Below are 21,177 nucleotides of genomic sequence, written 5' to 3'. Positions count from 1 at the left end.
ATTTTACACATTTTAATCTTGCTGTTATCATAATGAAAGACATCTGTGGCAAACTGAAAGTTAAATTAAACTGCGAACCTGTCCCCAGCTTTCCAGAACCACAGCCTGGTCCCACATCTACTGTGGACTAGTAGTGCTTAGCTTGCATGCAGTTAGAATTAGTTGGCCAGTGTCTCATTTCATCTTCAATTCCTTTCAAACACAGTGTGTAACTTCATATCTTTATTAGTACCATATTATTGTAGGAACAGTTACAAAGGAAGTGGTCAGTCGACATTAGAACTGTAGCAGAGTCGCCGATACAGCGAACGGCTGGCAGCTAAGAAGGCAACAGGACCCTGCTCGGCAATGGCACCAGCACGCATCACACACACCCACTGTGCAGCACGCACTGCAGCACACTGTGGCTGCTGGCATGCCAGTACGCAAGTGCGGCCCAAGCAGGCACGTCGCAGTGCTGCCTCCACTAGCTGCTGAGCAAGACAAGAAATGCTGCTACAGTACTTTAAAGGTGAATTGAAATCAGTACCTGCATAAGCTGTAGATGCAATATAGTGTTTTTCAGTTGTTCAAAATTTGCCTGTTTTGAGTTTCCATTGTGACTTAAGGCTAGTTCAAAGTGGACATGGGCATAACAGAACAGAATGGAATGGCAGGTGACATTAGCACCAAATGGTGTTTTTTTCCAAAGAGATTTTTAACCCCTTTGGTGTATTGACACTAGACATTAGATGGAACTTAATAATGTCACTTCATTTAGCCCATCATGAAACTGTGAATGTGGGGTTATGAGGTACCATTTGTGTTACAAAAAGTCGCAATACAGCATGAGAATTAAGGGACTAGCAATGATAAACTTTCTTAATATTGCCAAAGCAAACTTCATAATGCTTGTTCTTAATGAAGCTAGTATGGTAAACTGCTGAGAAATCAAAAATATCAGAATATTGGCATTCATTTGCTACAGACAACATATACATACAAATACACCAAAAAACATTTAGAAGGTATTCTAGAGAGCCATTTACCTTATTCGTTGTATCTGATTCTAAGCACCAAATAATTCTAAAAACAACCATATTTTGCTCCTTCAATAGGGATGAATTTTGCACTGTAAAAAAAGTTATTTAATGAAAACTGTTAACTCAATATATGCTCTTATTTATGCACAGGGTATACTTTTTTGTCCAGATATTCTAAGAACTGAATCATTTTATGATTTCCAGTATTTGGTCTCTTTTGTGGAATAACACTCATGGAAAAATATCTAAGACTTCATAGGACACTTGCAAATGTCTCACAAAAACAAAGCAAACAATAAAATATAGATTAAGAGGGAACAAAAACATGATCTTCAACACTATAATATGGGTGTGCACTATGAGAATAAGTTGCCAGTGTCACCACCTCTCCCTCTCCCCCCCGGTAACACCAGCACCACCACCACCACCACCACCAATGGTAATGTCAGAACTTTCTTTTCAAGAAACCTGGGTGCCAAATCCCATCCTCTCCCATTCCATTTTGTTCCATTTCATTGATGGTACATATGAATGGCACCATTTGAAATGCATTGTGGAGAGTTTTGACATTTCATTCCATTTCTTTCTGTCAAGGGTGAATGAGCATTTATCATTAAAACTATGTTTACACACCAAACCCCCAGTTATCCAGATTAATGTGAACCTAAACCTGCATCCATAACATAAAACACGGATAACCAAAATTACACATTTTTTACCAGAAGCTGCTATATGGTAGCTATCAACAACAAAAATGACACCTCTGAGTGTTTACTTGCAGACACTTTGCTCTACATTCTTTGCCATCTTCAAATTGTGTGGGGTTTCTCATGTTTGTTTATTGTGTGTGCTTGCAGCCAGTGAATAGATTTTTCTACAGGGTGTTTCAAAAATGACCGGTATATTTGAAATGGCAATACAAACTAAACGAGGAGCAATAGAAATACACCGTTTGTTGCAATATTCTTGGGACAACAGTACATTTTCAGGCAGACAAACTTTCGAAATTGCAGTAGTTACAATTGTCAACAACAGATGGCGCTGCGGTCTGGGAAACTCTATAGTACGATATTTTCCACATATCCACCATGCGTAGCAATAATATGGCGTAGTCTCTGAATGAAATTACCCGAAACCTTTGACAACGTGTTGGGCGGAATGGCTTCACATGCAGATGAGATGTACTGCTTCAGCTGTTCAATTGTTTCTGGATTCTGGCGGTACACCTGGTCTTTCAAGTGTCCCCACAGAAAGAAGTCACAGGGGTTCATGTCTGGCGAATAGGGAGGCCAATCCACGCCGCCTCCTGTATGTTTCGGATAGTCCAAAGCAATCACATGATCATCGAAATATTCATTCAGGAAATTAAAGACGTCGGCCATGCGATGTGGCCGGGCACCATCTTGCATAAACCACGAGGTGTTCGCAGTGTCGTCTAAGGCAGTTTGTACCGCCACAAATTCATGAAGAATGGCCAGATAGCGTGATGCAGTAATCGTTTCGGATCTGAAAAATGGGCCAGTTATTCCTTTGGAAGAAATGGCGGCCCAGACTAGTACTTTTTGAGGATGCAGGGACGATGGGACTGCAACATGGGGCTTTTCGGTTCCCTATATGCGCCAGTTCTGTTTATTGACAAAGCCGTCCAGGTAAAAATAAGCTTCGTCAGTACACCAAATGCTGCCCACATGCATATCGCCGTCATCAATCCTGTGCACTATATCGTTAGCGAATGTCTCTCATGCAGCAATGGTAGCGGCACTGAGGGGTTGCCGCGTTTGAATTTTGTATGGATAGAGGTGTAACTCTGGCGCATGAGACGATACGTGGACGTTGGCATCATTTGGACCGCAGCTGCAACACGGCGAATGGAAACCCGAGGCCGCTGTTGGATCACCTGCTGCACTAGCTGCGCGTTGCCCTCTGTGGTTGCCGTAAGCTGTCGCCCTACCTTTCCAGCACGTTCATCCGTCACGTTCCCAGTCCGTTGAAATTTTTCAAACAGATCCTTTATTGTATCGCTTTTCGGTCCTTTGGTTACATTAAACCTCCGTTGAAAACTTCGTCTTGTTGCAACAACACTGTGTTCTAGGCGGTGGAATTCCAACACCAGAAAAATCCTCTGTTCTAAGGAATAAACCATGTTGTCCACAGCACAGTTGCACGTTGTGAACAGCACACGCTTACAGCAGAAAGACGACGTACAGAATGGCGCACCCACAGACTGTGTTGTCTTCTATATCTTTCACATCACTTGCAGCGCTATCTGTTGTTGAAAATTGTAACTACTGTAATTTCATAAGTTTGTCCGCCTGAAAATGTACTGTTGTCCCAAGCATATTGCAACAAACGGTATATTTCTATCACTGCTTGTTTAGTTTTTATTGCCGTTTCAAATATACCGGTCATTTTTGAAACACCTTGTACATAGAATCTTGTGTTAGTGATTTCTATTCCTATGTGATACATTTAAAGGACATAAACTACCACAATGGTGCTCCCAGACTTGCTTTTGTTGCTTTGCACATTCTTCTGGTGATTGTTCAAAGGGTGGTATGAGAACATTATGAACTATGGAGCATTCACTATAAAATACACCAAATCCCAAGTTCTTTCATCACATTTCGTCTTTGTATTGTGAATCTCAGCTGTACCACCCATAACATGCCACTTTCAATATGGAACAGGAATGATTCCTTTCCTCATGCAACGCAAGTGAGCTCTCTAACCTATATGAGTTCACAATAGAGTGAACCGAGTATATTGTCTTCGGTACTTATGCAAGGTCATGTTGATCTTGGCACTCTGTAAGTTCCACAGACTGATTAACACATGTGTTTCAGACTTGCTATTACCACCTCCTAATGTTATGATAGTGTGCTACAATCATTGCCATCAGCACTCAGTGGCCACCAAACTGTGAACTACTACACTCAATGTGATTCTCAAGGTACTGTACATTCTGCAATTCTGTATACTATAGACCTTCCACTACCACCTTTCACAGCCACAGATGTTATCACCCATGATGCCCATCTGTGGTTTTGCACCACTAAATCTCCCCCCCCCCCTTCCCCCTCTCCCCCCTCCTCTGCCCTGACAGGGGCCTCAGGCAACACATCACATCATAGTCTCACTCTGCTTCAAGGCACACTGCTGCTGCAATCAATAACCATGGTCATTCCTACCACACTGGTCAACCACCTGCTCCTACTTACTGCTTCATATACTGTGTGGCCACCACCTCAACATCCCCATTATGACCTCCAGTGATGCTGCTCTGGGACACCATCCATCACTCAATCAAGATTTTGCCACTATCAGCACCATGCCACTTTCAACTCTGAGTCTACCAACTCAATTTTCACCTACACAGCACATCGTGACTGACAGGCTTCCTAAAATGCTCCCCCCCCCCCCCCCCCTCCCCTGCTGCAAGGGGCTCTCAGACCTGGTTCACTTTTGCTGACAACCTCTTTGGCCTTCACAGCATTGCAGGTGATGGCTCACATTCTATCTGTCTCATCAGCCACATGCATGACCAGTAGGGCAACATCGGTGATCTAGTTCTCTGCCTGCCATCAGCAAATACTCTGTTGCCAAAGCTATGATAATTGAGCATTTGTTGCACCGTCCATTCTAACTTATTCATCACATTATACGTGATGAAAGCCTGGGATTGCAGACACCATCCCAACTCTGGTGCTATCTGCGGGTAGTGGTTGATGTATAATTCATGGATGTATTGAATAGGATTGGGGAGAAGTTTGTGGCACAACTTGACTAGATGAAGGGATCAGTTGGTAGGACATATTCTGAGACATCAAGGGATCACCAATTTAGTATTGGAGGGCAGCTTGGGGGGTAAAAATCGTAGAGGGAGACTAAGAGATGAATACACTAAGCAGATTCAAAAGGATGTAGGTTGCAATAGGTCCTGGGAGATGAAGAAGCTTGCACAGGATAAAGTAGCATGGAGAGCTGCACCAAGCCAGTCTCAGGACTGAAGACCACAACAACATCATCACATTATGGACTTTGTAGCTCATTAAGCTTCCATACACATTGCAGCTACAACTACATTCACATGCTTCAGATTCCTTTGAGACTAAGCTCTTCTTTGCAGATCAGGCCTGCAGCATTCTCCAATGTAGATATCTTCTCACTAACCCTGTCAGCTGTGCAGAGGACAGGGTTGGTAATAACAGATGATGATACCCCTCCCCCCCCCCCTGTCTCCCTGCCCAATCTGCACATTATCTGCAATGAGACCACAACCATTTCTCATCACCTCCAAAGGCTCATCTGAACATACAGGTAACTCCACTTGGAAGCCAACAAAAATGCACAAGTGGCACAGAGTACTCCACATACTATGTACCCCCTCTGCGGGTTTCACGTTATATTCAGTGATGCAGCACTGAACTGCTGAACTTCCTGTGCACCCCCAAACTATGCTCGCAGACTTGTTTAGGCACCCTGGTCTTCCCTGTGCCCATATTACACGTTACGAAAGAACGATTTTGATGTAAGTGCAGAGGCTAGCATCACACCTATCAAGCCCCTGATCACATATTTCCAACCAACTTTATGTCCTATAACTCAAGTATCAACATCCTCAGTGCAGCAGATCTTCAGGTGAATCTCATTCCTGATATAAATTTTACCTGGACTTTCCATGTCACAAATGTCAATGAACCAATGCTTGCCATAGACTATCTTAAACATTTCAGTTTATTATCAATATCCAATGTTCCTCCTTGCTCCATCATGTCTCCAGCTCTCTAATTCTGGGTTTGTTCAGCTCTTCTCCTTTATTAACCATAATGGATCTCCTACTTAGCTTTCTCTCAAAGAGCCGCACTTTAACGACTCAACTCACTGCATATTGGTCAAGCTGATGCTCAAGTCCTTTGTAGGACATGTTCTGAGGCATCAAGGGATCACCAATTTAGTATTGGAGGGCAGCGTGGAGCGTAAAAATCGTAGAGGGAGACCAAGAGATGAATATACTTCACAGATTCAGAAGGATGTGGGTTGCAGTAAGTAGTGGGAGATGAAGAAGCTTGCACAGGATAGGGTAGCATGGAGAGCTGCATCAAACCAGTCTCAGGACTGAAGACCACAACAACAACAACGATGCTCAAGTGCTCTGCTTCCAACATTCTATGACCTCACAATGCTATACTTTGTCAACTGATTGATGCAGCATCTGCACAACTAATAAGCTCATCAGATGCTGTCAGTTCACCAACACGCACTCACACTCGAATGACATTCTGGTAGCTACATGCATGTTCCCTCTGGTGCTCCCTCTTCCACAAGATTCTACGGTCAGTGACACTTTGCTCCCCAGTGCTTCCTTCCAGACAACAGTGACACTTCTTTCGCAGGATTGAATGATGAACTAATAGCTGTGATTACTAATGGTACTTGTCACAAAATCAGTACTATGTGGAGACCACCTGTATGACACAAGGCTTGCTGCGTCAATCCCAGAAAACTGTGCCACACTAAAACAGCTGTCAGCAAGATACTTGAAGCAGGCATTAGACACCATCACATAGTCTTGCTCCATGCACCTCATCTCGAAGAAAAACAGTTTATTTAATGTGTGTGGGGAATAGAGTGCTCTGAACCCTCACACTATATAGTCAATTATCCAATCTGACATATTCAGGACTTCATCCCAATACTCAATGGTGTGTGTGTGTTCAGTGTACGTGACTGCCACAACGCTTACCCCTTTTGGACTTTTTGAGTTCTGTTTCATGCCATACAATCTCAAAACTTTGACTCAGACATGCAGCAGTTTATTAATTCTTCATTGTTCAACCTCCAATTCATGGTTGCCCGTCAAGATGACACCCTAATCTTTTTCTCGACCATCGAGGAACACTGAGTAGCATTACTGTCTCTAGATCACGGGGTCCCACGTTCACTTCGTGGCCGGGTTGGAGATTTTCCCTCTCTGGGGACTGGGTGTTTGTGCTGTCCTCATTATTCATCACCATTTGTGAAAATGACTGTGTGGACTGTGTAGAAGATTGGGACTTTGTATGGGCACTGATGACCGCACAGTTGAGCACCCCACAAACCAAACATCATCATCATCATCATCATCATCATCATCAAGGAATACGAACAGCATCTGACTAAAGTCCAGGCCACACTCCATAACAACAGTGTCGAAATCAACTATGAGAAGTCACAACTCTTGATGGTGTAACTTTCCTAGGTTATATTGTGTCAGCTGAGGGCATCTGACTGACATTCAGCCACATCCAGTTTGTTCATAACCTCCCACTACCCCTGGACTACCATGAACTGTGAAGACTCCTGGACATTATAAACTTCTACCACCATCACCTCCCTTATGCTGCCTCCACCCAGTCACTGCTTACTGATGATCTGATATAAAAAAAACTCCACTTTTATGAAAGTTCTATGGACAGATGACATGATTCAATCATTTGACACTCTCAAATCTGCCTGCACCCACACTGTCACACTGGAACACCTGGTGCCTGATTCCTACATCTTGGTGACTGATCATGTGAGTGACATGGTGTTGCAATACAACAGTGCCTCTCAGATTTTTCTCAAAAAAACTTTCATCTGCCCAATACTAGTTGTCAGTGAACCCCTCACAGTCCATGAGGCGATGAGACACCTACACAACGATACTGAAGTTCATGATTTTACTACCTTTACTGACCACTGGCAGCTTGCAGATGCAGTCCGCAATCCTGGCAATGATGTTCCTCCCCGATGTCTGTGGCGCATGGAGCTAATCAGCCAGTATTCACATGCTAAATGTGTGGTTCTGATCATGTTGTTGGTGACTACCTGTTACAGGTGATGTGGACAGTTTGGCTCACCAGCAAACCAATGACACTGAGCTTGCAGACATGATAAAGAACACAAAATGTGCACTGATTCTTAAGTCATAGCTACTACCAGGCTCATTCACCCCCACCATGTGCAACACCTCAGAGAGTACTCTCCAAACAGTTGTGCTTCTCTCTCTGATGAGCAGTGTTCACATCACTGCACGATCTTGCTTACCCAGGCATAAAGGCCACTATGAAACTGCTTAACTGCTTACTGGACAGTCAGTCTCACTGGGAATTAAGAACAACTGGAGCAGTTGGATGTGTGCCTGAACCCCTTGCCAGAGGAGTAAAGTTGGACAGTATGCACAGCCCCGAAGGATACCTTTGTCTCTTACATATTGACAGCATTGACACATTCCCTCCCTTGAAGGGCTTTTGAGATATATATATATATATTCTCAGTCATGAACTGAGTCACAAGGTGGGTCGAAGCCTTGCCTCTACCTGACATTGAGGCTGATTCAGTCGCCTATGCCTTCATCAACTCATGGATTTCTCGCTTTGGTTGTGTCTCTTCCATACCCAATGATCAGGGCCGCCAATTCAAATCCTCTCTATTTACCAAACTGTGTGAACTGCGTGGTGTTGGCAAGGTCCACACCACTGCCTACCAACCACAGAGCAATGGTCTCATGGAGCATTGGCACCAACCCTTAAGCCAAGACTCGTGTACATGGGCAGTTCCTGGTTGGATGCACTATCAGGGATCTTCCTGGAAATATACACCAATACACAAAGAGGAGCTATAAGCATTGCTTGTCAACATCTTATATGGTGAACTACTCATCCTTCCTGCCGAGTTCATTGAATACTCTCACCTCCCAAATGATGACAAACTTCCCACTTTAGTTGATAGAATACATGAACATATTACAGGCATCCGTAATCAGTGGAGAAAACCATATTCAGTACCATGAGTCTTCATTCACAAAGAACTCTTCCACTATGATTATGTTATGCTTTGTGATGTCTCTGCTCATGAATCTCTCCAGCTCTCATACTTGGGCCCTTACAAGGTTCTCAATCGTGGACAAAACATATTAGACATGCTACTAAATGGTAAACACCAAACAATTTCAATGAATGGGGTAAAGCAAGCCTGGTCATTAGCTGATGACCTATGTCTGCCTGTTTATACAGATTCACTCTCCATGTGTCTTCATTTTCATCATCTCTCCACAAGTACAACATGACACCTCAACAACTCACATATAGCTATTGGATTACTTCGAGTACCTTCCAGACACCAAGTGGGACACATAGCAGTCAAAGTCTCAAGTGACAGTATCCTCTCAATTGCCATCCCTCTTTACCTGCAGGGCTGTGTTCCTCACTGCAGTTGACCATCATGTGTGGGATGTCATCTTTTTCCACCCATGTGGCTTTAAGACTTTGTCATGGAAGCACCTCCTAAGCAGTTCCTCCTCTGTGATCCACAGTGCCTGGGCAGTGAAGAGGGGGGAGGGGCCTCTGTGGCAACTACCAACCACAAAAAAACAGCAACTCTGAGTTTTGGCTTGCAGACTCTTTGCTCTACATTCTTTGCCAACCTCACATTGCACAGGCTTTCTCGTGTTTGTTTATCGTATATTATTGCAGCTAATGAATAAATTATTTTACAGTGCATCTCATGTTGATGATTTCTATTCCTTCATCATGCAACAAAGGGACAGGAACTACCATATGGTAGGTCATTTGACAACTCATTGTTTTACTTACATGTTATCCACCGAAAACAGACAATTTGTTTACAATATTACACTAAAAATACTCTGTTTCATATTACTTGCTTTCAGTTCACTTTTGGAAAAAATAACCATTTTTTTTACTGTTTCTGTATTTCATTCACTTTTTCCTTGGAATTGTTCTCATTCTCGTTATCCAGAGAGGCAAAGTATTAGTATAGCCAAATGATTTTCATCGTGCATTAATGCATTTCAATCAAAAATTATTGATCTTTTGCCCCTAGGGAAGGGGCTAGACCAACAGTTCTCAACCTTTCTGCATTTGTGACCCAATTTTCAGTCATAATTTTCATCATGCCTCCTCATTCCCTTCTTCACACAGTAACTGCAGCAGGATAAACAACTAGATCACAGCACTCCATCAAAGCTAATGTAGTGTCACCAAGGTCTGCAGTAGTCTACAATCAAAAGAGGAGCTTGAGGCCTAGAAAACCTGCTCTACTAAATCAAGATTTTTTATGGTTTCGCAACAAAAAGGGGAAAACCATGACTTAGGTAAGTCAGTCAGAAATGACACTCAGCAATAGATCAATTATCTAATGAGCATGTGCAAAAACTCACCCATCTTGAAACCTAGCAACTTACTTCCTCAAAAAGTCAATACTAAATGCGACAAACTGTGTATTTTCCATCAAAATATAAGGGGGCTAAGAAGTAAACTAGAACTGTTGACAATGAATATTAGTGACAGTAATACTATTGATAATGCTGATATCCTTTGTTTTACCGAACACCATGTAAAGGAGGGTATAAATGTGCTGAATCTAGATGGCTATCATATTGCCTCTCACTTTTGTAGAAACAGTGTGCAGAAGGGTGGTGTAATTATATATGTAAAAAAGAATATAATGTATAGGTCTCTAGAGCCCACAAAATACTGTTTTGATCAGCATTTTAAAGCTTGTGGTATAGAAATTAGCACCAAGACCCTGTCACTCAGTGTAGTAACAGTGTATAGGGCCCCATCAGGGAAGCAATATTTGTTGTTTAAGCATCTCAAATCTCTTCTATCCCATATATATTCAAAAAATAAAAATACTGTAGTCTTAGGAGACTTTAACATTAACTTTCTAGATCATGATAGTACTAGAGCTGACCTGCAACATGTAATTGACACATACAACCTCACACCCATGGTAGACTTCCCCACAAGGGTTACAAACTACTGTTCAAGTCTTATAGATAATATTTTCATTGATGAGAATAGAAACACCAATGCAACAGTAAAACAAGTCCTAAATGGTCTTTCAGACCCTGATGGCCAATTGCTAACTATCAATGATATATGCCCACACAAGAAGGACAAAGTCTGTAAAAGGTCATTTAGGGTATTTAATAATGAAGATCTCATGATCTTCAACAGTTATCTTCAACTCATTGACTGGAGGCCAATTTATAGAGCACTGAAAGTCAATGACAAATTTAACCTATTTATAAATGAATTTATGTGCCACTTTGAAGCTGTCTTCCCTCTAAGAACTGCAAAGAACAAGTACCAGAGCCATACCAAGCAAACAGTGGCCCACAAAAGGAATAAAAACATCATGTAGGACTAAAAGACTGATTCATGTTTCTCTCAGAAATACAAATGATCCTGAAATGAGAGCTCATTATAAAAGGTACTGCAAGATCTTAAATGAAGTTATGATGAAGGCAAAAAGTATGTTCATCAAATCAGAAATAGATAATTCTGGCAACAAAATAAAAACCATCTGGCATATTATTAAAAGAGAAACTGGTAGTTACTCAAATGATGCAGAAAATATTGAAGTTAGACATAATGGGAATATCATTGATAAAGGTGAAAATATTGCAAAAAATTTCAACAAGCACTTTTTGACTACAGCAGATAAAATAGGGTGTGATGGTTCTATAAATGAGGCTCTGAATCTTTTACAAAGAAGTGGACCTAGTGCAACACCCCAGATTAGCATGCCTCCTGCCACTGTTGAGGAAATTAAGAAGATTAAAGGACCATGAAAAACAAAGACTCAACTGGTATTGACGGTATTTCCATCAAAGTGTTGAAACACACACACATTTTCATTTGTCAAGTCCTGTGCCACATCTTTAATGAATCACTGAGACTAGGAATTGTCCCTAATAGATTTAAATATGCAGTGGTGAAACCATTGTACAAGAAGAGTGACAGAAACGAAGTAACCCATTATTGTCCTATTTCACTCTTAACTTGTTTCTCCAAGATTCTCAAGAAACTGGTACACAGAAGGATTCTTGAACATCTTAGTAAATACAATGTTCTCAATAAAAGTCAATTCAGTTTCCAGAAAAACATCTCAACAGAAGATGCAATATATTCTTTCACCAATGCAATTCTTGAATCAATCAATAATAAAATGTCTCCAACTGGAATTTTTTGTGACCTTTCTAAGGTGTTCAATTGCATGAAACACGAGATTTTTCTGACAAAGGCAGAATTTTATGGGTTAACTGGAGAAGCAGGGATGTGGCTTGCCTCCTATTTAAAGGACCGGAAACAGAAAGTCATGGTAAACGACACTAATAGGGAACCAGTGTCCTCTTCTTGGGGCACAATAAACTGTGGAGCCCCACAGGGCTCTATTCTGGGTCCTCTACTTTTCCTTATTGTCATAAATGACCTTCCAATGTGTGCAAGGGCTAAGATAAAATTTACTTTGTTTGCCAATGATATGATGATTCTGGTAGACAATTCAACAAATACTAATCTTGTGATCACTGTAAATGCAATTTTTCAGGAGACTTTTAAACTGGTTTACCTCTAATGGATTATAACTAAATTTAGAAAAAAAACTCAATTGACCCCAATTCCATACAAGCCAAAATATCGAAGGTGAGATTAATGTTAAATACAATGATGGGAATTTAGCAAGAGTGGAGTCAACAAAGTTTCTGGGTCTACTTGTTAATAGCAATCTAAACTGGTCCTTACACACTCCTTACCTATATAAAAAACTAAGCTCATCAATTTACATTGTTCGTGCGATTGCTTCCTTCAGTGACTTCAGTGACAGCGGTCTATTTTGGTTATTTTCATGCCCTGATGGCCTATGGAATTATATTCTGGGGAAACCAGCCCAAGGCAAACAAAATCCTCATAGCCCAGAAAAGAGTCATTGGGATTCTGTGTGGTGTCAATTACAGACATTCCTGCAGGAAACTCTTCCAAGAACTGAGAATAGTCACAACAGTATCTCAGTACGTTTTCTCTCTCATGTGTTTCTTGTGTAAAAACCATTCCCTTTTTGAAATGAACACCATGTATTATAACTATGACACTAGGGTAAAAAATGATCTACATCTTGAACAAAAGAATCCAAGTATGGTGCAACAAGTTGCATAAAAATATTTAATGCTCTCCCTCAGGCAATAAAAATGTCAGTTACTGATCCACCTACTTTTAAAGATCAACTTAAACAGTATCTTCTAAGCTTAAGGGATTCGTGATCTCATGAACATAGATATTAGTATCCGACTCTCAGGTCGATAGCACAGAAGAATCGATTGTCGAGCACTGCAGGAGACAGTGAGACTATAGTGCACGTCATTTACGACGGCGGCCGATTTTAGGTTTATTCTGCGCATCTGACGTCACAAAACACAGTCAGCCAATGAACAGAGAATGACATTGCCAGAGCTCGACTACAGTGCAGAGCACGAACGAGTGTCTTCAGTTCTAGAAATGTTCAGTCATAAATAAAGTAACTGAACAAAAGCAATGTCTTGATAGAAGACTTTCTTTTATAGAAAGTTTGGAAAAAGGATTCTTTATAACAGATGCTTCATATTCTATTAATTAATTAAACCAAACAAGCAATAAGCCTCCTAATTCAGGTGATAGCAAGGGAAGGTGTTTGTATCATTCTCACAAACCACTTTTTCACAATAAAGAACAGCGGTAATTGTTTATTTCCTATTGTACTTAGACGAAACGTAATTCATACTCATACCAACAGTGTTTGTTGGTATTTTGCATGATATTTTACATTACTCCTGGAGTTCTGTTGAATGATGAGCTGTGTTAGCATAATGGTTAAGATGTTTGGCTGGTTAGCGAAAGGTTCTGAGTTCAAACCCTGTTCGTAAATTAATATTTTCTTTATTTAAAAACAATATCGAAGTGTCTGTTTATGTTATAAAGGGGGTTCATTTTAACTGGGGACATTGAAATATCTTGAAAACGACACACAGAGCCAAAAGAAATCCTAATGAAAATTAGTTCCACTCGGAAGGGGACATCCAATTATAACAAATTTGACCACAAATTCATCGGATTTGGTATCATTGGATGTCCCCCTCAGAGACAAACCAATTTTCGTTATAAATTTGTTTGATCTGATGTGTATATTTTCGGATATTTCAATGTCTCCAATTAAAATGAACTCTGTATAGTTGGAACCATGAATGACTGTGGTCGATTTAAGGCTCATTCTACACACCTGACGTCACGCATCCGCTGACAGCCAATGAGTCTTTAGCAGTTTTCTGAGTCTGCTGTGAACGTCTTGGTGAGTGTGAGTGTTAAATGTGATTGTAGTTATTATTTGGTCAATTTTTATCACATTTATTGCAAGTTGTCATGACTGATGATGGTGGTAAGTGACAAACTTTCCATAAACAGGCAAGGGACATAATTTACAGGATACATGCTGTTTTAAAGCGTGAAGCAGAAAACGGTGAACCTATCACAGATGTCGCCAGATCTCCGGAATGCACTGCAGAAGCAACAGCTTGAGAACCGTTCAGCAGACTGCCAATGAAGGAAAAAAAATTGGTATCTTGTCCACATTTCATTCTCAACATTTTGGCAACTAAAATCGACCATACGGAAAGTGTACGCTATGGACTTTTACCTCTGCAAACTCTTCAAAATTTCATGCAATGGTTTACTACATTTAATTCTGCACAATACCTGTGTTGAACATCAAAACAAAATTAAGTCATTTATGGGGGGAAAGTATCAGTCAAGAAGATGCTTAAAAATCAAATTTTTGGGCCAGATAGTTTTTGTTAAATCGAATGATAAGTGTGTCAAAGCTGTTGGAACACCATGTGTCTCCACAGGTGAGCAGTGCAGTGATGACAAAATCGTGCACAGCGCAGAATGTGGGGAGCACATCTCTGTAGCAGTGAAAGGGTTAATGCGGCCGTGGTATCTTTACTTCATAAACTGTGCGCTCCCCCCTAAACATAAGTTTGTGAACTATACTATACTATGGCACTGCTTCTCTTGCGTGTGCATCATTCGCAACTGGAAACGCAGCAAACTCCCACGTCTGGGCGGGCATGCACGAGCTACCAAGATAAAAGAATTGAACTATAGTGTCGAGTGAGTGGTAGTACATGGGAGTGTTGAGTGAGCAGTAGTACTGGAGAGACGGGCAAGAATGGTGGTCGAGTGGGTAGTAAATGGTAAATTCACTGGACTATGACAAATGAGTGCGTCTCCCTGATCATCGGGGGTGGACCCTCATCGATACTGGTTTGCGAGTGATATGAAACCAAAAGTGACAAGTGCACGAGTTACGTGTTTCACATCAACCGCGTCGGCCAACAACAACCATGGATTGCAGTGAGGATTGTTGTGAATTTTAACCATCATCATTGCATGTGACGAAGTACCTAAAATCAGCAACTAATAAAAGACATAACCGTAATTAAATGTATAAGACAAAGGTAGCAACTGCCTCAGATTTTGTGTGTTAGTACAAAATACATATCAGTTTGTACATCGCAACCTTAATGGTCTTTAATAATAGACAAACTTTCAATAATTCCACTATTTAGTTTCAGAACAGCCGCACTTGGTTGAAATACCCCCGAACCACATCAGAAAAGCCAATAGCCTTTCATCCATTAAGCATACGGTCATATAATCATAATAATTGTTTGGCAGCTTTGATAAATTACACAAACCCAATAAAGGAACTTAAATGGGGGGTGTTGCATAAGTAAAACCATTTGCGCACTGGACGAATTTTTGTATGAGAATATGTGAATTGATTTTGATCTATTGTAAATCTGTTCAATGTAATTTGTAACTTTTTACAGAAAACAATTCTAGTAAACTTTTTTCTATGTAATATATTATTCATTGTAAATCCTATTATTATAAACAAATGTCTCAAGCCTATATAAATGACACATTCTACACCCAAGCGATTTATTGCTAATGGGTCTACAGAACATGAATAAATAAATAAATAAATAATATGAGTGAAGTGATGAAATCAAAACAATATGAGTGAAGTGGTGAAATCAAAAGGCAGTTAGTAATAAATTGCTCTCTGAATTTTGGGCAGGATTGGATGATGAGTTTTCTGCACTGAAAACACAAAACCAGATTTTCTACACTGGCTGCTTTGAAGGAAAAAAAAATGTAGGTCTCAGCTAAACATATAAAAAGAACACAGAGTGTCTATTTTTAGTATCAAAGCCCCCTCCAAAAACTGTGCTCTGCATGCCATGGTCAAGTGTCATTAATAATTACTGAACTTGTTTTTAAAATGGTACTGGAAAGTTAATTATTAAATGCATTGTGAAGTACTTATTTGGTCTATAAATAAGTGCATTATATGGATGTAAATTTTAATTTTAATTTTTTATTGTTTGAGATTGTATTTTGTTTTGCTTCCCTTTCAGTATATTAGTTAATCTTTGAATTCATATTTTTTGTTTCTTTTCAATAATTTCAATAATTAATTTAGTGTCATCATGCACCCCTAGGGTGACATGCCTCACAGGCTAGAGCTGCTGGAGTAGGCAAATACTTAATGAAATCAGCCACAACCATTTTACAAAGTATTTTCAGCTGGCATGCTTTGTTGCTGCTCCACAATTTTCACTGTTATAAAATGTTGCTGCGGTGTTAATCTTTGACACTTCAGTATAGAGATTTTCACAAATTCATGTAAGTAAAAAATCCATGAATTTTGCACTTTCATTTACATATACACTGAGGTGACAAAAGTCATGGGATAGTGATATGTACATACACAGATGGTGGTAGTATTATTTGCACAAGGTATAAAAGGATAAGGCTTTGGTGGAGCTGGCATTTGTAATCAGATGATTCATGTGCAAAGGTTTACAACGTGGTTATGGCCACACAATGAAAATTAACAGACTTTGAACAGGGAATGGTAGTTGGAGCTAGTTGCATGGGACATTCCATTTTGGAAATCATTAAGGAATATAATATTATCAGACCCACAGTGTCAAGAGTGTGCTGCAAATACAAAATTTCAGGCATTACCTCTTACCACGGGCAACACCATGGCTGACAGCCTTCAGCGTCATTTGCGTAGAGTTGTCAGTGTTAACATACAAGCAGCACTGCATGAATGAACCAAAGTAAACAATGCGAGATGTGCGATGAAGGTATCAATTAGGACAGTATAGCAAAATTAGACATTAATGGGCTCTGGCAGCAGAGGACAAATGTGAGTTCATTTGCTAACAGTGGCTGTCCTGCGCTTGTGACCATATTACTTGGAGGTTAGATGACTGAAAAACTGTGGCCTGGTCATATGAGTGCCAATTTCACTTGGCAGGAACTGAGGGTAGTGTTTGAGTGTGGCACAGATCACATGAAGCCATGGACCCAGGTTGTCAACAAGGCACTGTGCAAGCTGGTGGTAGCACCATAATAGTGTGGCCTGTGTTTACATGGAATGGGCTGGGTCCTCCGGTCCAACAGAATCTCTTGGAGACCATTTGCAACAATTCATAGATTTCATGTTCCCAAACAATTACAGAATTTTTATGGATGGCAATGGACCATGTCACCAGGCCAAAATTGTTTGTGATTTGTTTGAAGAAAATTTTGGACAGTTTGAGTGAATGATTTGGCCATTCACACACCCGACATGAATTCCATCAAACATTCATGGGACACAATTGAGAGGTCAATTTATGCACAAAATTCTGCACTGGCAACCCTTTTGCAATTATGGATGGCTATAGGCACAGCATGGCTTAGTATTTCTGCAGGGGACTTGCAACAACTTTTTGAATCCATATCACATTGAGTTACTGCACTGCACAGGCAAAAGGAGATCTGATACAATATTAAGAGGAATCGCATGACTTTTGTCACCTCAGTATATAAGCCAACTTCCAAATTTTCTTTTCTATGAGACCACATGTGCCAGATTCATGTGCTGGTTTGAATTCTGGATTCTTATATCGTACTGTTCATGTTGTTTTTGCATAACCTGCATTAACTGTGTAAATACTTGCATGCATCCAGATATGTTGTGTATTTTTGAATATTTGCAATTGCCACAAAAAACATATACTGTATTGCCAATTATAAACTGAATTTGTGTTTTTTTTAGAAACAATTGGCAACAGTATCCTTGTTCAAAAACAATTATCTCCTTACCTCATTATATAATTATATTAAAAAAAATGTATATATTTGAAATGTTTTGAAAAATTTCAGAAAATTAGTAACTTTTATCCTAGATTTTTCTGTTGCCATAATAGATATCTCATTTTGTGTATTAACTGCATCAGTTGTTAGAGAGAGTTAGTAATTCTTTTAGCTTTAAAGATCGAGAAATTAAAAGATAAAAGCAGGCCAATGTTAACAGTTGTTTTTCTACTGTTTTATAAAACACTGTACCAGCTACAATGCAGCTCCAGTGTGAAAGCTGTTTTCAAACACAGGAGGAGGGTTGAAATTTTAGGGCTCTTTAAACAGATCAGGTGCACACTACATGACAGCTGCTGCTATCCCCATAGCTTATTTTAGATTAGGCAACTCTCCATCCAGTCCACATAATGATAGGTGTGGCTGACCCTGATGTATCAGTGGCAGATCTAAGGATATACCTCCCAACAAGTGACAATATTAAAATCCTTGTGATTAACTGCCAAAGCTTTCACACCAAAGTGAAGAGTTTGAAGCACCCCTAAAAACCAATGAAGCTCACACAATACTAGGTGCAGAAAGCTGGTAGAAGCCTGAAGTAGACAGATGTGAGAGTTTTGGGGAAAATTTAAGTGTACATCAGAAGGATAGACCAATGGGAAATAGAGGTGGTCTATTTGTTGCAGCAGACAAAAACTCAGCTCTACCAACGCAGAAACTGAAGCTGTATGTGAGATTGTTAGGGCAAGACTCAGTATGATGAGTGGGCATAAAATTATATCTGGATCCTTCTGTTGAACATCAGACTCACCTTCAGATGTAACTGAAAACTTTAGAGAAAACCTCAGTTCACTAGTACCTAAGCTCCCCAATCGTACTGCAATAATTGGAGGAGTTTTTAATTGTCTGACTTTCAGTTGGGCTAATTACAGATTTGTTTGATTGTGGTGTGCATGACAAGACAACCTAATAACTACAGTAAAGAATAGTATGGGATAGAAAATTAGAAATATTTATTAAAACTCTTTAACTTTGCCACAGGTGAAATCAAGTCATCCCATAGACAGAGTCAGAAGCAGGAAGCAAGACAGTAAGCCACAAGCAGGTCAGGACCATGACACATAATGACACTATTTGCTGAAAGAGAATATGCATTCAGCAGAAAGAAGACTATGACAGAAAACCAAAGGAAGTGAGACAAGCATATCGTTAGCTTGTAAGACATAGTGCAAAAAACTCAATCTCTTACACAAGAGCATGTGGCAAGGAACTCACATAACCATTAAGAGCATGTTGAGTGAATATAGCTGAATAAGAAGGACACATGTAGTCATTACAAACAAAGCCTGATGTCATAGCCTCATGCTAGCTCTCTTCAAATACCCCTGCATTTTAGCTCTCATCATGAGCTGCTCATTAATATTGATGGCATTAACAGTAATAGCACTTGATTCTGCAATTATGGTACTGTAGTTAATCTATGTCCTAGCTGCTGCAGGGCGGTCTATGAACTAGCCAAAGATTTACTCAAGATGATGATATCTTCACCTGATGAGCTTCCTGCTGCTTGCTGCCTATCGTCTACTAATGGAGAAACTGATCATCTTCTGACAAAACCATAATATGGGGTACTGCGAGTGCTGAACTTCAGTGCAGAAGCCAGCAACAGGGCCTCTTGAAGGCCACAGTCCTGTTCAACACAGGTGCCTCTGGTTGCTGAAACCTACCAGGCCAGTAGGGAGGGGTTCAACCAACCACATGAATACTGACACCCAGTACACCACTAACAGGTTGCAGGGTCATTGTAAAAGTCAGAGTGGGACCAAGGGTGCTCCAGCAGTCATCATGAAGCCATTTCACACTGTGCAGCAGCCGTGCTTCCTTGCTGTAAGCCACCACACCACCAAGGTTGCTAACACTTCACCTGGGCCTGCAGATGCTAAAGTGATTTGACAGATGTCAGCTAGGATCCAACATGTAGATGATTGAAGTATGGTACAGAAGAATGACATCTTGTAAACATTGTAATACATGATTAAACTCTAATAATATTTTACTAGCACTGAAGATGCGTCATAGGCTGCCAACAGCTATCCTGACTTCATGCAGGGGTTCTTTGCTCACCTGCTCTGTACTGTGAAACACTACTCTGAAAACTATCTAGAAAATATGATTTAGAAACCTTCTCATGTTGGGAAACATGGGTGTCTACGAAAGGGGTGGGAAGGGGGAGGGGGGACAAGAGGGGCTGTTCGCCTCCTCCTGAAATCTGGGATTATAGACTTTATATTTATTAGAAAGTCCTCATGCATTTTTATCAATGATTCTGTGAGCTGCTGTTAGAAATTTATTTCTTATACAACCAATTTTGGCCCACAGACCATCATCAGGGATAAAATATTTACAACGGTATAGAAAGCACTGTAAAATCAAAGACAGCAAGTAATATGAAATCCACAAGTCATAACAGTTGCTAAGTAATACTATAAATTACATTGTCAATAGGAACAATTTCTTCATGGAAGGGGAGCATGAAACATACCAATATATGACCACTAGTATAAGTATAAGATGAAATGTTGACCACAGACATCAAGTTGTCACTTTTATAGGCTTATATAACTTTTGTAAGAATCTTATTACATTATCTGATCTTTTAGAACTTAATTTATTATACTGATTCATATGCTGATATTAATTTCATTTCGAACTCAGCAAGCATAGAAATATCTCTGTACTGGTTGGCTGTTGCTAATCAATATTTGAACATAAAAACTTAACCAACTCACATTTTGTAATTCCAGGATACCTTTTAAAAGAAAACTACCTTTTTGTTAGTATTTATGGAATAAACTCATGCAAATGTTAGGAACATTTTCCAGCTAATAACATTCATGATATAAGCAACTTAAAAAATGCATTGCTCTCAAATATATCTTATGAATTTCAATACTAAACGCTAAAAGCTGTGTAAAAAATAGTGTTGCAATATGAGAGGAACAAATTAATATGTAACTGGATGTCGCCAGTTGGTATACACCAGCATGGTTTTGATTGTAAAAGATAAATTTCGTGTTTCCAATAATAGATGACGTAAACAGTGATTGTTAGAAATATATGCAAGCAGTGGAGAATCA

General features: G+C 40.0%; 1 protein-coding gene across 1 annotated transcript in view; it reads right to left on the bottom strand.

The window, feature by feature from the left end:
* Positions 1–266: 266 nt before the first annotated feature.
* Positions 267–21,177, bottom strand: part of LOC126355532 (ATP-dependent lipid A-core flippase-like) — a 52,446-nt gene continuing 31,535 nt past the window's right edge. The window contains exon 4 of the mRNA XM_050005876.1: positions 267–473. Within this exon, the coding sequence (XP_049861833.1) occupies positions 267–473 (207 nt within the window). The remainder of the gene's footprint in view (positions 474–21,177) is intronic.

This window comes from Schistocerca gregaria, chromosome 3 (assembly GCF_023897955.1).
Source record: "Schistocerca gregaria isolate iqSchGreg1 chromosome 3, iqSchGreg1.2, whole genome shotgun sequence".
Lineage (NCBI taxonomy): Eukaryota > Metazoa > Arthropoda > Insecta > Orthoptera > Acrididae > Schistocerca > Schistocerca gregaria.
The sequence above is the reverse complement of the archived record's forward strand: the minus strand, read 5'-3'. Positions and strand labels throughout refer to the sequence as shown.